Source organism: Bidens hawaiensis, unplaced genomic scaffold, assembly GCF_021521415.1.
Source record: "Bidens hawaiensis isolate Kalapana, Puna unplaced genomic scaffold, B.hawaiensis_p1.1 tig00016829_1, whole genome shotgun sequence".
Classification (NCBI taxonomy): Eukaryota; Viridiplantae; Streptophyta; class Magnoliopsida; order Asterales; family Asteraceae; genus Bidens; species Bidens hawaiensis.
Window position 1 is genome coordinate 167,758 of NW_027492551.1, and position 20,061 is coordinate 187,818.

At 37.5% G+C, this 20,061-nt stretch overlaps 1 protein-coding gene across 3 annotated transcripts; it reads right to left on the reverse strand.

Moving 5' to 3' along the window:
- Nucleotides 1-327: 327 nt before the first annotated feature.
- Nucleotides 328-18,015, reverse strand: LOC143552226 (MAG2-interacting protein 2-like). 3 transcript variants are annotated; one of them, XM_077042503.1, is made up of 13 exons: nt 17,810-18,015; nt 16,049-16,241; nt 15,919-15,967; nt 15,609-15,782; nt 15,288-15,489; nt 14,954-15,201; nt 13,922-14,861; nt 12,120-13,057; nt 11,569-11,651; nt 6,393-6,752; nt 4,040-5,198; nt 3,272-3,537; nt 328-3,167 (listed from the first exon to the last, which is right to left on the reverse strand). In XM_077042503.1, exons 2-13 carry the CDS (start codon nt 16,151-16,153, stop codon nt 549-551), a joined length of 7,143 nt encoding a protein of 2,380 aa, XP_076898618.1. In that variant the 5' UTR covers nt 16,154-16,241; nt 17,810-18,015; the 3' UTR covers nt 328-548. The 3 variants fall into 3 exon arrangements, with proteins under 3 accessions (XP_076898618.1, XP_076898616.1, XP_076898617.1); XM_077042501.1 differs by having other exon boundaries at nt 15,288-15,495; XM_077042502.1 differs by lacking the exon at nt 17,810-18,015 and adding an exon at nt 16,358-16,605 and having other exon boundaries at nt 15,288-15,495.
- Between the last annotated feature and the right edge of the window lie 2,046 nt (nt 18,016-20,061).

The window sequence follows — 20,061 nt, forward strand, 5'->3', positions numbered from 1 at the left end:
TGGATGCAAAGCTTAGACGCATTTAGGAAATCATAAAAGAGCCATAAAACTTATTTCATTTGGTTTTTAAATAAAAAGATGACAAAGGGAGCTCAATCCGATCGCGCTCGACAACCACAGAGACAAACTGTTCCTTTTTTTAAAAGACCGGGGGAGGGGGGGGGGGGCATTGCACAGGTGGTTCCCGCCCATAAACCACAAAGATGGAAACTGCATTTAACTCTAAAAATAACTAATTTATATTTGTTGTGTTCAGTATAAATATTATGCAAATAAATTAACATATAAGCTGTAAACAAGCCGAACTTAAGCACGAAAAACTACTAAGCTCATTTACACGCTGCTAGGTCTCTAGGTCCAAACTAAAAACGAGATGGATTAGTGTTTTTGCATTGTTACATTAACGCCATCTCTTCACACCATAACATGTATTAATCAGGAAAATGAAAGAGAGAGAACAGTAACATGTATTGTATATGAATCCTTCAAAGTCCAAACAAATGTCTTTTTCTACAAGCAAAAGGATGACATCTAATTCTCAAATCATTCTACCTTTTACCATCATTCGGCGACAATATCACTAGAGCCGAGTTGATCAAACTCTCCACCCGGCCACTCAACCCGACAACCGTATTCACAAGCGGCTCACAAAACCTCATCTCCTCTACCTTAAAACTGTTTCCTCGTATAACTTCAATCTGATTTTCTAAGTACTTCCTAAGACTAGCTTCTGCTACATTAACCAAACCGAGAGAAACACTCGTGTGCATCATCTTTGTAACAACTAATCCCGCTAACATCACTTGATCCGCCTTTACAAGCTCGCATATATAACACGGTAATAGAATCATTTTGAAAACAGACCACACGTCATTCTCGTGCTCCTCGCTTTTATTCTCTGCTTCTTGACTGTTACGAGAGAAACACCCGATCATATAACTTATATATGAATAATTGGTTCCGTATGACGGTTTGGTCACGATGGTTGACATCAAGCCCGATGATAATAAAGTAATAAACAGCCCGTGATCGGTTAAAACCGGGCTCGGTATGTTTCCTTGCTTTAATTTATCCTCCACAAACTCCAAACACTCCAATTGTATGTTTTCATAAGGAAGTAAACCCGCAAGTTTTACAGCTGTAAAATAATCTACCTCGAGTAATAATTTGGTCAAATGCCGGGTAGAATCCTCGGTCAACAAGACCCCGTTTCCTTTTAATTTGGATTGGTCGATGATCTTCAATATGTCATTGAATTCAGATAATGATGCTAGTTTTTTGAAGATTAATGACCAACACTCATTTAAAGAATGAACCGAAAGGGTCTTTTCGTCATTTGTGGCTTCTTTTTCTCCCAATTCTTCTTCTTCTTGGAAGTCTTCCCATCCTTCATCCCAATCATCGTTCCCCCAATCATTCCGGACAGGCATTGTTTCCGAGTTTGTTACCTCCTCTTTTACACTTAAATTACCAAAAAGCCCTTCCCACTCTCCTAACACGGCTATCAAAATATCAACATCGGATCGTGAAACAACATTATCGGATATCTTTACAAAACAAGAAACTGCAGAATCAAGGGTCGAAACGTCATTTGGAGATATCTCGAGGTTTGGGGAGATATTTGATAGTAGTTGTGACGATTTTAAAGCAACCAAAGTATGCGTGAAACTTTTCGGCGCATCTTCATTATCGGTTGCGGTTTCACGGTTTGAGTTTAAAGATCCCATGCTATCCCACCCAACCCACGGGTCAACATTGGCCTGAAGCTCGCTAGAAAAGGAAGTCAATTTCGTGGTCAGCGCCGTTACAAACTGCATAAGTTCCAGCATATGAACACGAGCATGGCTCGGGATTTCCATGTCATTAGAAAACTGAACCAATCGATCCCAAACAGTACTTCTAACATTCCTTAATTCCTCCAAATCACCATCTAATTCACTCAAACTCGATAAAACCCAATATAAAGACAAATGTTCACGGGACCCGCGAGCTAAATCCTTCAATACAGGTTCCAAGATTCTTATGTAAAGACGAGGCAGATCGGCGATATATTCATAACGCCTTTGAACATCAGGTGACAAATTTGTGTCAGGGAAACGCGAAATCGATGCATGATAAACACACGATATCGTGTTAAACCGACACCCGGAAAACACCATCGATTTACAGAAATGATGAATTTCGGTGTACACGTCACCAACGAGACCCGAATCTATATATGCAAAAACCGAAGTCCATCCTTCAGTTACAGATATCTTTCCCTCGTTGACCAAGTCAACAAAAGCTTCAAGACAGATCATCACACACCCGGAAGAGAATAGATCCACATCATCAGAAGATACAAATTTCTGTAAATCGTTTATTAATCGAAGCCAGAAATTAATAAGCATAACCAAATCATCCTTCCAATTTGGATCTGATGAAAAATGACCAAAATCGCCCTTCACCGATGGAGTAATTTTGAAAAACTTCTTCATGATACCCGTTACAGAAGCACCTGGATAAGCAATAAGTTTTATATACTTTTTGCAACGGTCGTATGTACTTTCAACCTCGTTAATAAATAACCGAAGGGTTTCTGGGTTTTCAAAATGAATTTCTGATTTTGCTTTATTTTCTAACGCGGTTAATGAGCTCGATACATAATACCCGTACACGAATTGCCATTGTACAAGACCCTCAGGAACCCGATCTTTATACATCCCGGTTAGGGTTTTCATCAGCTCTGCAAGTGGTTCAACACTCGTTTCATTTACATGAGTGTACACTTCGTCTCTAGCACATGCTAAATTTGGACCGAATAAACCGGCGATGTTTTTGAAGTTCAAATCCTTGATGAATAAAAGTTTACTGCATTCTTGCTCCATGGTGTTGTAAAAACTGTCCAGCTCATCAATGGCCAAATATGTGGGAACCGGGTTCATGGTTGTTAAAAGTTCATTTTTGTCTTCAACTTTGGAGAAACAAATGGAGAGGAGGTTGTATATGTAAGCGAGACGTTGTTTATCCTGCCCATTGATTTCAGGGTACACGGATACGGAGATTGTTTTGAAAACGTCTTTTGCAGAATCAAGTATTTTGGTTTCAAATTGTGTGATTTCAGATTTGATGTCATCAACGGTCCAGATGTTGGAAAGAAGAGTTGAAGTGAGGAATTTCAAGAGTACCTGAATGTGAATGATACAAAAATGAAAAACATTTTATTTAAATTAAATAGATAACTTGCATTGCAACTTTGCAAGTGTTAGATAGAGGTTATATATTTGCATACCTTGGTTTGATCTAAGCCATAGTCTGAAGCTAAAGTCAACACATCTTTTAGGATTTTCTTTTTCTCTGTTTTGACCGAGTCAATGAAGTCGAATATTACACTCTCCATGTAGTCGATGTCTCCAGATAAAAAGCGTGCTGTTTCAATACCGGGAATAACTTGCTCAATTGCTCTTGTATGATCAGCCACACGTTTTTGTTCCTCTAACTTTGACTTCCATTCTCTCCAAAATGATGACTGGGCTTCGTCAATTTTGTTGCGTTCATCTATTATAGAGATGCAAAAAACAGAAATCATAAATCATAAATGGTTATATTACAGCACATATATGCAGATTAATTTGCTGCCAAAACTTTAGAAGAGAACTATTAAGAGCATAAAAAGAATGTGTGCAGAAAATTGCAGTTAAAGGTAGTGATTACAATATATTTAGTAAATGTATTGACTTTGTTGTATTTTATCCCTAATGGGTATGAAAAGGTAACAATTTTGACCCATTTACTTATTTAATGACTCAATTCGAGTTATGTTTTATCTCCAACATGTCATATATATAAAAGCTAAGAAGTTGGCTATCATAATAATTTATCACTGAAAGTGTAACTTTAATGCATAAAAAAAGATAATTATTTTATATAAATAATAAGATTATGATTGAGACAACATATATCTTGTGAACATATTTCAGAAATTAAGAAGTTTGCAAGTCAACCCAACCAGGCCCACAAATTTTGCCAACTATAATTGCAATATACAAAAAAAAAATACCTGAACTTAGTGAAGTGTATTTCTCTTGGAACTTTCTTAGCAGCAACTCCCTTCGCTGAGCTGGACCGTCACACTCACCACTAGAGTTATGCAACATACTATAAATCATCCCCAAATTCATCATGCTACATGTCTCATTATAGTCTTCCCTTGATCTCACCTGTTCTTCAATTATTTGCACACCATAGAATGAATCATAAAGATTTAACAAAAACGAGCACCCTAAAATGTCTTCCTCTTCTGTGACAGGTGGCGCCATAACCGTCTTTGCTAAAGAAGCAATCAAATTGTCTTTAGGAGAAAAATCATTTCTTGCCAACCAAGACAAAGCCGTCGACGTTGCTTGTGTACCAAGAAACTTGTTACCCTTTTCCACTTCCTTACCAAGTTCAAGTAAACATGGAAGACGTAAAGCCACAAAAGTCAACACTTTACTGTTTTCTTTCAACAAAGAGTCAAAATCAGAATCGTTTGTTGCTGATAACAAGCTAGCTATATCAGAGAGTGTCGTTTTAATGGTTTTGAAATATGGGTCTTGTTCAAGATTTGCGTTGACCTGCCCGGATGAAACTATTAGGTCAACTGTATCACGTACTGATAGTTCTGGAACATTCTTTCCGGTGAACCTGGTCAACTTTTCACATTGGCTTTGCATGTCTAGATCTTTCCATGCATGTAAGAGTTCACTGATTGAATCCTTATCACAATGGCTCAACGCAAACCCTAGAAGTTGTTTTCTAGAATTAATATCCATGTTTTCAAGAGCCGGCCCCCGTGCAAGTGCAGTACATAAATCCCAAACGGGTCCATGACCCTTCTTTGCCATAATAATACAAAGATCAAAAGCGAGTTGAAGATCTCCAGCAACTGCTGCTTCTCTTGCAATAGCTTCTTGGACGGATGAGATTTCATCTTGAGAGTTTAGTCCAAGAAGTTTGGCGATTTCAATAAGCTCATCAACGTTAGCGTAGGCCCCACTTTGAGTGGTGATTGCTAATCTGATGATTTCCATTGGGTCTTTAATTTGCCTAAATTGCATTGGAAGAATGTTTACACCTAATCTTGGGAGTTTAACAGTTAAAGCATCGATCATATCCAACTCTTTCATCACGTTTCGACTGCTTGGAAGAATATTCAGACATTCCTTTGCCTTCCAGATCTGAAACAAGTTCCAAACTTGTGGTTTAAGCTAACTTTGAGCCATTAATTTATATAAAATTGATTCAGTTGTCATCTCTAATGAATCAAAATGGGGTAATAAAAAATTAACTTAAAAGTCAACAGGCCAAAAGTTGCCAAAGTGTAATTAACTAAAAAAAAACCTCCAAAATCTATTCAAAAGATTATTATCTTATTGAAATCGTATACTAAGTTAGTGCATTATTGGTTTTTATGCCCTAGATAGTTTTCTTATTTGTTTTTGTTTTTAATTTATTTAGTTATGTTGTTTTATTAATATACTAATTAATTAAATTTTTAAAAATAATTTTAAAACATGTTTCGATATCCTTTTAGGCATATTACTACTTTATTTAATTTTGACTTTATTAATTTTGTACGGATACCATAACTAACCAAACCAATACGACCAAATTCCTGTTGAGTCCCCACCGCTGCACACTGGTTGAATACCGCTAGTTTTAGACGATAACTATTTATAAAAAAATCGGATTTTTTTGTAAAAACATGGTACAAAAAGTGTTCAGTAAAAAATACAGATGAAGAAAATGCGCACATCGTGAATAATAAAACTAGAGGTGGAAAGTTTACCCGTTTACTTGCGAATTGGTCAGCTTGCCATTTTTTTTCCTCTCAAACGAATAAAAAAATAAAAATAAAAATAAAAACTAACTAAAAAGGGAATGGTTGAAAGGGTGGGAAGTTATCAGACATGTATTTTAATGCATGCAACCGTCCAAAATCGGCTATTTCAATGGTTAAGACTGTAGTAACAAAACTGTAACTGTAATCCTATTTAGTTCGATAAATATTACTCCCTCCGTCCCATTTTAAGCGTCTTAGTTTAAATTTTCAAGTCTTTCTTTTGCAACTTTGACCGTAAATATTTTTGTTCGTGTCATATAATACTTGATGAAAATTATATCAATGTAAAATACATTTAAAACCCAATCCATTCATATAATTTTCATCAAGTGTTATATGACACGAACAAAAATATTTACGGTCAAACTAAGACACTTAAAATGGGACGGAGGGAGTAACTTTAAACTTATCAAAACATAAAAGACAAAACGTTTCAAGTTAACCGAACCTCACATGACCTGTACCAAAAATGATATGTTTCGACCCATTACCCAACCACCCTGACAACGACATGAAAAATGTTACTTACTTCTGCAGAAGATAGGCTAGAAGCTGAGAAAAAATACTCTCGTGCTGCCAGAATGATGATATTTTCAGCCTTTTCTGTTGGCAACACCACTGAACCAGAGCCTTTTAGATAGTTTCTAGCAAGTGAGAATTTCCCAGCTTTTAATAATCCCCTACAGAACTCGATCAACATGTATTCTAAATCAACAAAAGGAAATGCCTTTTCTTGCAGGGACTGGAAATCTCGCCACATATTTGCCCAGTCAGCGTCTGTTCTTCCAGGCTGGCGGCGGATAAACTTTGACAGGATAAGACGGAGAATTTGTTTCACACTTTTGCCATCTGATTGTGCCTCCAGGAAGAAGGCAATCGGCTTTGGAACCTGAATGTATAAAAGTAGCCTCACATGAAATTTGATATGTATAAATTGTCATATAAAACTAAAATTGTTTTGACTGTTTATCAAAATATCAACATAAAGTTCAAAGTAGCAAAGGTATGAGAGATAGCATTAGCAAGTGTCGCATGTCAGGCCATCATTAGTAGAGTACAATAAATATTAGACATAGTTTAATATTATGTTATATTAGAGGGATTAGAGTGTAATATTGTATTCTATATATACCCATGTATATTCAGCAAATATAATCACAATTCAATAACAATTACATCTTTACCAAGTTTATCTTGGTATCACAGCCAGGGATCAAACCCTAATTCTGCCGTCATCCCTTCTTCTTCCTTTTCTTTTCCGATCACAGCCCTACCACAGCTCTGCTGTCCTCTTTTTCGATCACCCAATCACCATGACTACCCTTGTCGTCTTCTCCCAATCAGAAAAGACTATCCACAACTCTCACAAGTTTGGATTTACCTTGTCCCCCACCAATTATGGTCATTGGAAGACTATGACTTATCCACAACTCTCACAAGTTTGGATTTACCTTGTCCCCCACCAATTATGGTCATTGGAAGACTATGATTCATCCGTTTTTGGTCACAAACAACCTGTTCGGTTATATAGATGGCACAATTCCATCTCCAGCACCTACTATTCCTGTTTCATCTTCTGCTGGTAAAGACAAGGAAGATGCTCTCCCACAACAAACCCAAACGAATCCTCAGCATGCAATCTGGGTCTCTAATGATGCCCATATTCGCATGCTCCTGCTGTCCACAATCTCTGAAAACTCTTTTCAGCATGTGCAGGGCTCTACTTCTAGGGATCTTTGGCTGTCTCTGGAACGTGCCTATGCTCCTCATACCGCTTCTAGAGAATACACTTTGAAGACTCAATTGCTACGGATTGAGATGAAGCCTGATGAATCCTCTTCAGCCTATCTGACTCGGGCTCAAGAGTATGCGACTGCTCTGGCAAATATTGGTGAACCGATGAAGGAAAAAGATATCGTGATGCTAGTGATTTCTGGTCTTCGTGAAGAATACCACGGTGTGAAGACAACAGCCCTTACTCGTCAATTGGTGTTCAACGAGCTTCATGCTCTGTTTGCAGATCATGATTACATGTTAAAGAAAAAAACAGCTGCTATGCCTACCACCTTTAACGCAGCCCGTGAACCCGCTGCTTCGGTCGTTGCTGCCTCGACCAATTCACTGCCCCATTCTGATGCAGTTAAGGCTGTTCAACAGTTGGCTGCCCAGCTAGGGTTACAACTACAATTGCCTTCTTCTACGTCCCCACAGGCCAACTATACAACCCGCAACACAAACCGCAACACAAACAATAGACAAGGAAACAACCGTGGAGGACGTGGCAATTATAACAGCTCCAACAATCGTTCCAACATAGGTGGCAATCGAAATCAATTCAGTTGGGCTTCTAATCAAAATACTGTGTATGGTACTTGTAACAGGTGTGGCATCGGCCATATACCGTCTCAATGCCCTAACCGTGATCCTTCAACCATACGCTCAAGACAACAACCATCTGCCAACTTTGCTAATTACCGCTCACAACAGGCATTTACCAACTGGCTCACCGACACCGGATCCAGCCACCATGTAGCACCGAATCTCTCCAGCCTCGATAACTCAGAAGCCTATTATGGGGGTGACAACCTTCATGTTGGCAACGGTAAGGGACTTCCCATTTTACACATTGGTTCCACTCGTTTTTCCTCACCCACAAAAACCTTTAATCTTAAAAACATACTTCATGTTCCAGAAATTAAACAAAATCTCCTTTCTGTCCAACGTTTTTGCCTTGATAATAACGTTTATTTTGAATTTCACGATACTCATTTTGTTGTGAAGGACAAGTCTACACACACTATCCTCCTCACGGGTCCAAGTAATGGCGGTCTGTATTCCATCAAGCTTCCGCTGTTACAACCTACTCCCAAAGTTTCCTTTTCTGCTGTTCGTGCTTCCGCTTCCACTTGGCATCAAAGACTGGGACATCCTCATCCACAGCTTTTGAAGTCAATGCTTTCTGCTTATCATTTACCTTTACAAAATAATGTTTCCACTGTTTGTGATTCTTGTTTTGTTGGAAAATCTTCCGAGTTACATTTATTACCTTCTACTTTTAAAAGTTCAAGTGTTTTGGATCTTATTTTTTGTGATGTGTGGAGACCCGCTCCCTTTACGTCCTTTGAGGGTCACAATTATTTTCTCTTGTGTGTAGACCATTATTCTAAATTTATGTGGATCTTTCCCTTTAAACGAAAGTCTGATGTTCTGGATATTTTCAAACAATTTATCATTATGGTTGAGAGACAATTTAACACCAAACTCAAATCAGTGCAAAGTGACTGGGGTGGAGAATTTCGTAGCCTATCTACTTATCTCACCACTTTAGGCATCACCCATCGCCTCTCTTGCCCACATACCAGTGAACAAAACGGTATCGTGGAACGCCGCCATCGTCACGTTGTCGAAACAGGTCTTACCTTATTAGCCCAATCCCACGTTCCATTACGTTTTTGGAATTTTGCCTTCGACACGACGGTTTACCTAATAAATCGTATGCCTTCTCGTACAAATTCATCAATTTCACCATTTGAACACATCTTTCATCGTCCACCTGACTTCTCTTTCTTACGGGTCTTTGGCTCTCAATGCTTTCCTCATCTCCGTCCATACAACACATCTTTCATCGTCCACCTGACTTCTCAGACCTGCTCGTCGGCCTAAACCCAACACGACAAATTCCACATAATCTGCTGATGCGGCCCCTTCAGAACCTTCTACGGCTGCCGCAGCCCCTCCTACAGCTGTTGCAGCCCCTCCTACGGCTGCTGAAACCCCTCAGGTTGCAACTCAGCAGTCTCTCCAGCCCCTATGACCCAACCATCTACCCGTTCACGACCGCCTAATCTTCGCCAAAACCCCAAAACTTACAATGCTGCCTCCTTTCACTCTACCACACATAATCCCGACACTGAACCTGCCTCCTTTACTGTTGCTAACACAGACCCAAAATGGCGTCAGGCCATGGCTGATGAGTATTCGGCGCTGCTGCGAAATGGTACGTGGTCCTTGGTACCACGTGCTCCGGGTTCTAATGTGGTTGATTGCAAATGGGTTTACAAACTCAAACGAGATTAAACAGGGGCTATCACTCGCCATAAAGCACGTTTAGTCGCCAAAGGTTTTCGACAACAACCGGGCATTGATTACCAGGAGACATTTCGCCCGGTTGTCAAGTCTACCACTATTCGTGTAGTACTTTCTTTAGCAGTTGCTCAACAATGGCAACTGCGACAACTTGATGTTCAGAATGCGTTTCTACACGGTGACTTAAACGAAACTGTCTATTTACAGCAACCACCAGGTTTTGTTAACCCCCTGAAACCGGATCATGTGTGTCTTTTACATAAGTCCCTTTATGGTTTGAAGCAAGCCCCTAGAGCCTGGTTTCACAAGTTGTCTATGGCTCTTCAGAGGCTTGGTTTTCAAGGCTCCAAGACAGATTCTTCTCTCTTTGTTTACTCATCAGGGGGCACATTACTGTATCTACTTGTCTACGTTGATGATATTATCCTCACAGGTAACAATTCACGGGCTGGGCTATTGATCAGGTGGTTAGCAATCTTAGCATGTCATTTGCTGTCCAGGACATGGGCAGACTCTCCTGGACATGGGCAGACTCTCCTATTTTTTGGGCATTGAGATTCTTTCCAGTGGCCAGGACATACTATTGTCCCAACAGAAGTATATTAACGAGCTCTTACAACGTGCCAGTTTGTCCAATGCTCACCCGGTTGACTCGCCTATTACACCGAGTGCGAAGCTGGCCTTGGGTGACAGCTCCCCATTTGAGAACCCGGTTAAATATAGGCAGGTTGTGGGTGCCCTTCAATATGTCACGCTTTCTCGTCCGGACATTACCTATGCAGTCAATAAGGTTTGTCAATTTATGCACTCGCCAACAGAGAATCAATGGTCATTTGTTAAGCGCATTCTACGGTACTTGAAGGGTACTGCCACACATGGTCTTCTAATTAAACAGCAATCTCCTTCGGTTCTTCATGCCTACACGGATGCTTCTTTCAACAGCTTGAGTGCCTTTTCTGATGCTAATTGGGCTGGGTGCCCAGATGACCGTCGATCCACCGGGGGGTATGCTATCTATCTTGGGTCTAATCTTGTGTCTTGGTCAGCCCGTAAACAAAAGACTGTCTCTAGGTCATCTACAGAATCAGAGTATAAAGCCCTTGCAGACACGGTTGCTGAATTAACTTGGTTACGGGCACTCTTGCATGAACTGCATGTTCCAGCACGATCAACCCCAACATTATGGTGCGACAATCTTGGTGCAACATACCTGGCAGCAAATCCTGTCTTTCATGCACGTACAAAGCACGTTGAGGTAGACTTTCATTTTGTCCGAGAACAAGTTGCTCAACGAAAACTCTCGGTGCAGTTTATCTCCACAGAAGATCAGATTGCAGATGTTTTTACCAAAGCTCTACCCTCTCCAAGATTCTTGTTCTTACGGTCCAAGCTAAGAGTTGCTTCCCGGGCTTAGCTTGCGGGGGGGATATTAGACATAGTTTAATATTATGTTATATTAGAGGGATTAGAGTGTAATATTGTATTCTATATATACCCATGTATATTCAGCAAATATAATCACAATTCAATAACAATTACATCTTTACCAAGTTTATCTATAAACAATATGATCTATCTAACCTGAAAACCAGCAGTCACTAACGTGTACAAATGCATACCTGATACAAAGCCAACAGTCTTCCAGCCTCAACATGCCCTTCTGCAACTTTAAGTCGCTTTTGAAGACCCTCTACTTCATAACCTGCTCAAATGTAACATCGTTAAGTAGTTAACAAAACGCGACCCCAAAAAAAACAATCTTGCTATAACTCTATGCACACTCGTATTCTTAAAAATATGCACACATGAAGTCATACTTTCAGAAAAACAGTTGACCTTTTGAACTCAACAGCAGACAGTTACAAGATTGTGACCCTAAATAAGACTAATAATTTGTAACCAAGAACCTATGATTGCGTTCCATATGAACAATCATTCAGTTACAACTGTAAGCATTTCAACAAATTTAAGAACTTTTAAGGAATGATGTATACATAGCTCGCCTAAGTTATCAGAAGTTTTCAGTTCTAGAGTTGTAAAATGACAAAAATAAACTGAATCTACTCATTTACGATTTGAAAATCCATTGAGTTTATTCTTCTGAGAAGATTCAGTGGCGCTTTTGTCATTTTGACAACTCCAAATGAGACATAAGTTTTAAAATGCTTACCGTGCAAAAGTGGAAGTTTAAACAATATCGAGGCCATGGTACTCCACTTATCAGTAGCAGTACATAGATACAAACACTGAATAGCACAGTCTACTGCTTCAGCTTCATTTCTGAAAAACATGCTTCCTGAAAACTCATTGCATCCTTCTTCAATAACTACCAAACAGACCTCAATCTTATTCTCCATGGCAATTTCTTTCATCCATCTGATCAAAAACCAATCACCAGTATCATCAACCACTTCATTCCCAAATTTTGTGTGCATAAATGGTAGTGCTCTATCTCTTAATTTTTTTATTACATTTTCCTCATTGAACCCTTTAAGCATCATCTTGAACTTTTCATAATCAGACAACTGTTCCCATGTGGCTAAACTCAAGCTAAAATTCACATCATGATCATCATCATCATCAGAGTAAATTAGCTGGTGCAAATAAGATATAAGCGTGTGAAACTCTTGCAATTCGTTAAAACCCTTTCGGCAAGCAAAATCAACCAATGATAAACTGTTGTCCAGTTGTCCAGTTAGGGTGTCCATTTCTATAGCTCTATGTTTGTACCAGATACATAGTTCACTAACTAATGGCCATTTGTATCCCATTAACTGCTTCACAATCGGTTCGGTTTTTATCTGAATGGCAGTTTCGTGATTTTCTGGGAGGGTATTAATGTAATTCACCATTTTTTCATGTTCAACCCAGTCTTCTTCTCTTAGATAAGTAACTTGATGAGAACTACCAGGAAGCAGCTGTGCATATGTCTGAACCGGGACAGTTTCAGGGATGGATGCTAGAACTTCGAGCATGTATGGAGATATTGAATAAGGATGGCGTTTGAAAAGAAGATTTAAAGCTCCAATTTTCCCACTTTCTGCAAGTGCAGTAGCAGCTTTGTTAATGGGCAATGAGCGGAATTTGCTGTAATCCTGTGCAGAAAACCTGAAAGAAGCTAAGTCAATGTTTCCTAGTAAGTAAAAATTGGTGGGATTATTATAACATATCCATAGTGTCCATTTGATGTGACAATTTCGGCCTGTTTACTTAAGAATGAGTCGACTGCTCAATTTGGGTAATATTTTATCTCTAACGGGTTAAACAGGTCAAGTAAATATATCGCCTTATAGACAGTTAAAACAGTCGTGCGGTTTCTGCATATAGGCTGGAAGGAATAACAGAAGAAAGTAGTTGGGATGTTCTTGGGTCAGGTCGGGCCATGTGTCAGCTATATGAAAAAAAAATTATAATAATTATGTTTTGAGCTTGGTAGTTTTAGTCCCTGAAGTTTTAAAAAGTTTATTTTAAAAAAAAATTGAACTGTTCTGAATGTTTTATAATATTGTAAACTAAAAAAGGCCCCTGGACATTTAAGGTGTTATAGATTATAAGTAAGCATTTTTCTAAAAAGATTTAAAAATTCGCCTGTTTACATAAAAATATACTTTTACTCCATGACATGAATTTATTGATTCCGGTTATGCTTTTAAGAGGAATTTGATAAACTATTTATTTATATATGTGTATTTAATATTTATTGGTTGAAATTATTAAGGCTTATAAAACCATCAACAATAAATTATCTGTTTAGCGTATTTAGAAATATTTCCTAATGTTTGAGTATTTATAACTAAAGTGTACGAAACATTATGGTATTTTAATCAAACTAAAATGCAAGAATGTTATATGTTGAGGGTTCATACATAGTTATGTGTTGAGGGTTCTTCTTTATGGTTTCATTTCACTTGCAATTAAACCCGAATTATGCACCAAGTATAAATAAGATGCAATTATAAATGGCCTCATTACCTGCCCATATTTATTCCAAGAAATGTCTCCAGCCTGTCTTTAAATTGTAACATCTTGAGTCTTGCCAAACGAAAATCCCATTTTGGGCTACCCTTTTCATCTTCAACCTCAGAAAATATATAATTGTTTGTTAATTGGAGACCATAAGCAAGTAAAGCCCTAACTGCATCTTCTGTTGGTCCAACTCTATCCACACACTCTGTAAGTACAAAATCTTGATCTTTAATAAGTGAAAGGAACATATTAATTTCACTTTTTCCATGGGAAGAATGCAGCCACTGTGCTTTCAACACTTCATCTTTATCCAACCCATGATGATCAGCTAGTTTAACTGCATCCTCAAACTGCTGCCTGGTAATTAAAATATCATAAAGTTCCTGAGCAGATCTTTTTGAAAATGACATCAAGCTCCATTGCAGTTTACCACTGTCAAATTGCTTATACTTTTCAACTGTAACTGGCTCATAGAGAACTAAATCAGAAGGTTCAAAGCTCTTTTCACGTGATTTACTTTCTAAAATAAATATACATCCTGGTGATGATGGCACTCGCTCTAAAATAGGCAAAGAGTATTGATAACCATTTTCTAAAACCTTAACACCAGTATTGACGTCATACATAGTAATTTCGCCACTTCTATTAGCAATGACAATGATATGATCCATCCACCATGTAAAATCTGTTATATTGTTTAGCCCGTTCTTTTCTTTGAAATGAACTTCTGAAAGTGAATCTTCTTCATTTAGCTTATAGATTATCAAGCATCCTCTCAAATCCAATGTAGCAACAAATTGTTTTAGTGGTGAAAATTGGACCTTTGGTGATGATATTTGATCTGTATACCCTTTTGTTTTAGTGTAGAGACCTTCAAACTCAGCAGAAGACACTTTTTGTAAGCCTGATTGTCGACTCCATTTCCAAAGAGAAAGATTGTAAGGTCCTAGAAAGGGTAGAAAAGAAATAAACAATTTAGCAATCTGGTTTTATGGGAAGAAACTGTAACAAAAGCATCCTTGAAATCATGTATATTACCAATGATGACGGTGGAGGTTGATGTGACTGCGACAGGACTACTAACAATAGCAAGCAGCGAGCTATCTACATGATATCCACAACAACTAACATTCTTAGGAAACTGCTTATGTAACAATGAACCTGAGCCCGAGCCCGAGCCCGAGCCCAAATTTGAATTGCTCAGAGTGGAAATAGAGGCACTTGGATCCTGACTAATCTCAATATCATGAACCGAACCATCTGATGCAAGTATGCTAAACGTACACCTGTAACATATTAAAAACATTAACAGTTTAACTGATATGAGCACGGCTATAACTAGGATAGAAATTGAGGGAGATATAGTACTTACAAACAAGAGTTCTTCATATCCTTATTATCATGAATAACAAAACTGATAATTGGCAAAGGCATTTTTAAATGCTGCTTTGTAATTCGGGTTATTTCATCACCATTTGACCTTATAAAATAAAGGGTGTCGGTATTGTCAAAAACTCCCAAAATGTCATGATCCTCTGACCAGACTCCAAACATGAAAGTGACCAGAGAGTTACCTGACACTGCATAGCAAAAATTAGCCATTCATGTTATAAACAAATAGTGCTAAAATAATGAACACGGTAGCACCATGATTGTAAAATAAAAGACATTCAAACATGTTCAGGAATCTTACTAGTAAATATCCCACAAGGCTCTTGATAATTATCATCTATCTGTAAGAATGTTATCACATTTCCAACTGCTACAGCCACATGTTCGCCGTTCGGTGAGACGAAAATTGATGTCCATTTGCTCAACTTCTGAGCATGCCGATTTGTAGTCCATTTTTCTCTAAACTCACTGAGACCTTCACAGTATGATATAAATAAAACATTTTCCTCTAAGCACATATACATTGAAAAACTCACATTACATGTAAGAAAGCACATCAACATATATCTAAATCATATATGAAACAGATAACAAAAAATGAAAAGGTATACCTTTTGTTGAAAGCAGTCTAAGGAAGCTTCCTTTAGTGCTTTCATTTAGCTGAAATTTCAATCAAAACTTCCATTAAATTCATAAACTATGAGAAATCAAAGAAAAATCACGAGCTAACAAAAATTGAACCTCTTGGTGAATCGGGGGGTAATTGCAAGTGTAAGGTCTAGAAGCATGATGACGAGTCTCGTAGAGAACTTGAGAATCACTCCTTCTTCCCCCCTCAATCTCCATTCTTAACAAGTGTGAACAACTTGCTACTGTTACTGCTGCTACACAGAATCAAAAAAGGGGGTCCCACCAGAGATCTCACAAAGAGAAACTGTACATAAGACAAAGAGGATACTAGTGAAACAATGAAAGTACTTGTCATATCCAAGTTTAACTGTGTTTTTCTCTTTTTTGCTTATTATATGTAGATGATCCACTACAATGTACCTTAAGGTATAATCAGTTTCTTCATTATAATCAGATAATCTACTAAGAAAATGAGGCATTGATAAATCAACAAGAATAGCCCTATGTTGTCAAAAGCCCTTTGGGCGCACGCCTAGGCCCTTGGGCAAGGCGAGGCGCAGGGAAAGTGCCTTACTTCCAACCAGGCGATCCGGCGACCTTCAGGCAAGATTCCCGTCAAATTTTGGTCAAACACCGACCAAATGCTGAAACGTTTAGCAAAATTCTACAAATTCTAGGCAAATTGGTCTAAAACATCCAAAAATGGCATGGAACCATCCTAAACTATCCCTAAACAAATCTAAAACCCCAAAAAATCGTATGTGTGTGCTATACGCCTTGCTTATCACAGGCCCTCACTTTTTAAGCGCCTTGCACCTAGACCCAAGGCTCACTCTTTGTGCCTATGACAACTATAGAAAATCCCTAAAAAACAGCAGTACAAAAAAAGAAAATGAGGCATTCAAGAGCTTAACTTCCTCTTGCCTCATTTTCAATGTAAATAAATTTGTTCTTCCTGTTTAGAAACTTAACTTCCTATCAGATCATTAAGCTTCTTCAATTAACAGGACAGGTTAAATAACTAACAAAAGGTCATCAAGTGTCATCAAGTCCATGACAATATCATTACACTTAGGGTTTTTTATAGTAATTGAACTACATGCAGCATAAATTAAACGATTAATCGAATGTATATAAAACTAGAATCATTACATTTAGGATGTTGCATTGGAATTCAACTACATACAGCTTAAACTAAACAACCAATCCATTGTATATAAAACTAGAATCATTACATTTTGGATGTTGTATTGGAATTGAACTATATGCCGCATAAATTAAGCGATTAATCGAATGTATATGAAGCTAAAATCATTACATTTAGGAAGTTGCATTGGAATTCAACTAAATACAGCTTAAACTAAACAATTAATCCATTGTATATAAAACTAGAATCATTACATTTGGATGTTGCATTGGAATTCAACTACATACAGCTTAAACTAGACAATCAATCCGTTGTATCTAAAACTAGAATCATTACATCTAGGATGTTGTATTGGAATTGAACTACATACAGCTTAAATTAAACAATTAATCCTTCGTATATAAAACTAGAATCATTACATTTTGGATGCCGTATCGTGATTGAACTACATACAGTGATACAGCTTAAATCAAGCAATTAATCCTTTGTATATAAAACTAGAATCATTACATTTAGGATGCTGCATTGAAATTGAAGTATTGAACTACATACAGCATAATTTAAACAATTAACCGAATGTACATGTAACTAGAATCATTACACCTAGGGTTTTGTATCGTAATTGAACTAAACACAGCTAAAATTAACTAATCAACCAATTAGCCAAACGCATATGGTCATATGAACTTAGAATCACATTAACTAAGAGATTAACATCAAATCACCTCATCGATGCATCCAAAACTGCAATAACTGAGAAATGAAGCCCTAGATCCACAATTAGGCTAAAATTGATAGCAATTAGGATCCGAGATCCGAATTAGGTTGATCCAGTGAGCCTGCAATACACCGATTGACTGGCAATTCGACACGCAAGGTACCGATTCGTGTATCTGTAACGTTTTGGTACTCGTCTTCTAGTGGTTTAATAATAATACTCTGTAGTTGTGTAAATTGGTGAGGTGTGACTTTGACTGTGATACAGAAATGAACGTAACAGAACGGTTTTGTGTAACTGGTTACTCTAGGCACGTGATATGGAGCCGTAAACTGGCTGGTTAGACCGCTCGGCTCGTCGGTTTGGTTTCAATCGAAGAAAGTCAAGATCAGGTTTCTGTTAGGATCGGTTCGGTTTGTTTCGGTTTTAGTGAAAGAGTTCTTAAACGGACTGTTTGTTCAGTTTCAAACCACGTTCGGTTAAATTGGTTTCTTGAACAATTTGGTTTCGGCTGGTGAGCTGGAATTTTTTGCGCCTTTAAGGTTGTGGTTCGAGCAAGTGGTTAACCTGAATGTGAATGACACCAATCATTGAAGCAATTTATGTTCCCATAACTCGTCGTTAATCGTTAAGACGTTACTAACCATAACATAAATCAGCATCCCCTTAACGTGCCAAAGCAATAGCGTCACTTAATTTATGTTCCCGTAACTCATCATTAAGGCATTATTAACCATAACCTCGATTAACATCCCCTTAACAGGTCAAGGCAATATATTTCATGACAAGAGGCATCTTCCATGTAAATCATTTGTTATGAGTGTATTCAATCATATAAGTATATAACATGATCGTCGTTTTATTTTATATTAGTGTATTTAATTAAACTACCTTAACTTATCCCAACGGGTCAAGTATCACCCATACCAGTATTACTACCATGAGACTATGAGATACACGCTACCACAAACATGCAAACACAACACATGATCATTAATCTATCATTAATCAACTATGTAACCACATACAATTCAAGTATCACCGTATTCGTATAACTTTATATTACCACACTATCATAAACCAGTCACACAACACATATAGTGTTAATGCATTCTAAGTCCCCATAATACTATAAACCGATCAAAATAACAATTATTGTGTATTAATTACACGTATATTAATAAGAAGAAAAAGAACTATTGTGTTATGTTTATGTATATTCATTTATTAATTACACAAATAATCATAAAAAAAATTAAGCTTTTTTTTATCAAATTACTTATCATCTATAGGTTTTGATCACTCATAATTTTAAAAGAGCAAAACCTTACCCAAAACCTTAATATCGTAGCCAAAAAACTTTTGGTACATATAATCATATGTTATTCATTGTTGCTTATCTAAATTTACTAACGTGAGAGACATGAATCCCACTAACATAAATGGTGGGAATTGTATCTAATATACCCCATACACGAATGAACTCTGTTGTATCAACTTTCGATAACGTAACGTGTCACGGGTTTCATCCTTTAACAAAAAATGAATCTTCGTTTAATGATTTGGTTCGGTTTTTTCGATTAATTTGGTTTTCAGCTCACCCCTAACAACCATGACATGCTTAAACTTTGTATTGTAGTCCACTAGGAAGCTCATATTAATTTGATATGGATTTGCTCATAGAAACCGTACATTTGACATGTCAAGCAAAATTCTAAGTGATTATAATAATTGTTAAATATGTCACATTAACAACCAGTGAGCAATAAATATAAATATTTAAAGGATAAAAAGAAACAGGATCGAACCCGTGAGACACATTACATTATCAAAAGTTGATAGCCATTATTTTTACTTGACATTATCGAAAAAAGCATTGATTTGTGTTCTAGCTTTTTGCTTGTTTTACTTTATCTTTTAGCCTTTTGCTAGTTCGTCTTATTCTGAATATAATTCGGACATTCAAAAAAAATCTATAAGGAAAAAAGAAAAGTACTAAATTTATATAAAACTCTCTAATACATTCAAAATTCGGAAACATGTTATAAGCTAGACCGTGTGTCGTGGAACCCCTTCTTGACGCCCTCACTCTCCTCTCTATATCGATTTGACTGGGTTGTAGCCTTGCAGGCGATGACGTTCCCCCTATGTAGTTACTATCGTGGTGTTCAAAAGGGTTGTGCCTTATTTAGAGATAATGTGGAAGATGTCATCCCTCTCTGTCTGGCGCCTATTTAGATTACTCCCATTAATAACCCA

What these genes read in the sequence shown, in the direction of transcription:
- LOC143552226 (XM_077042501.1), bottom strand. Translation starts at nt 16,153, where the DNA reads ATGGAGATTGAGGGGGGAAGAAGGAGTGATTCTCAAGTTCTCTACGAG. An exon ending in CTTGGAATAAATATGGGCAG is followed by an intron (nt 13,058 to 13,921) that starts GTAATGAGGCCA and finishes AGCTTCTTTCAG; the next exon opens with GTTTTCTGCACAGGATTACA. An exon ending in ATACACTTCACTAAGTTCAG is followed by an intron (nt 3,538 to 4,039) that starts GTATTTTTTTTT and finishes TCTCTATAATAG; the next exon opens with ATGAACGCAACAAAATTGAC.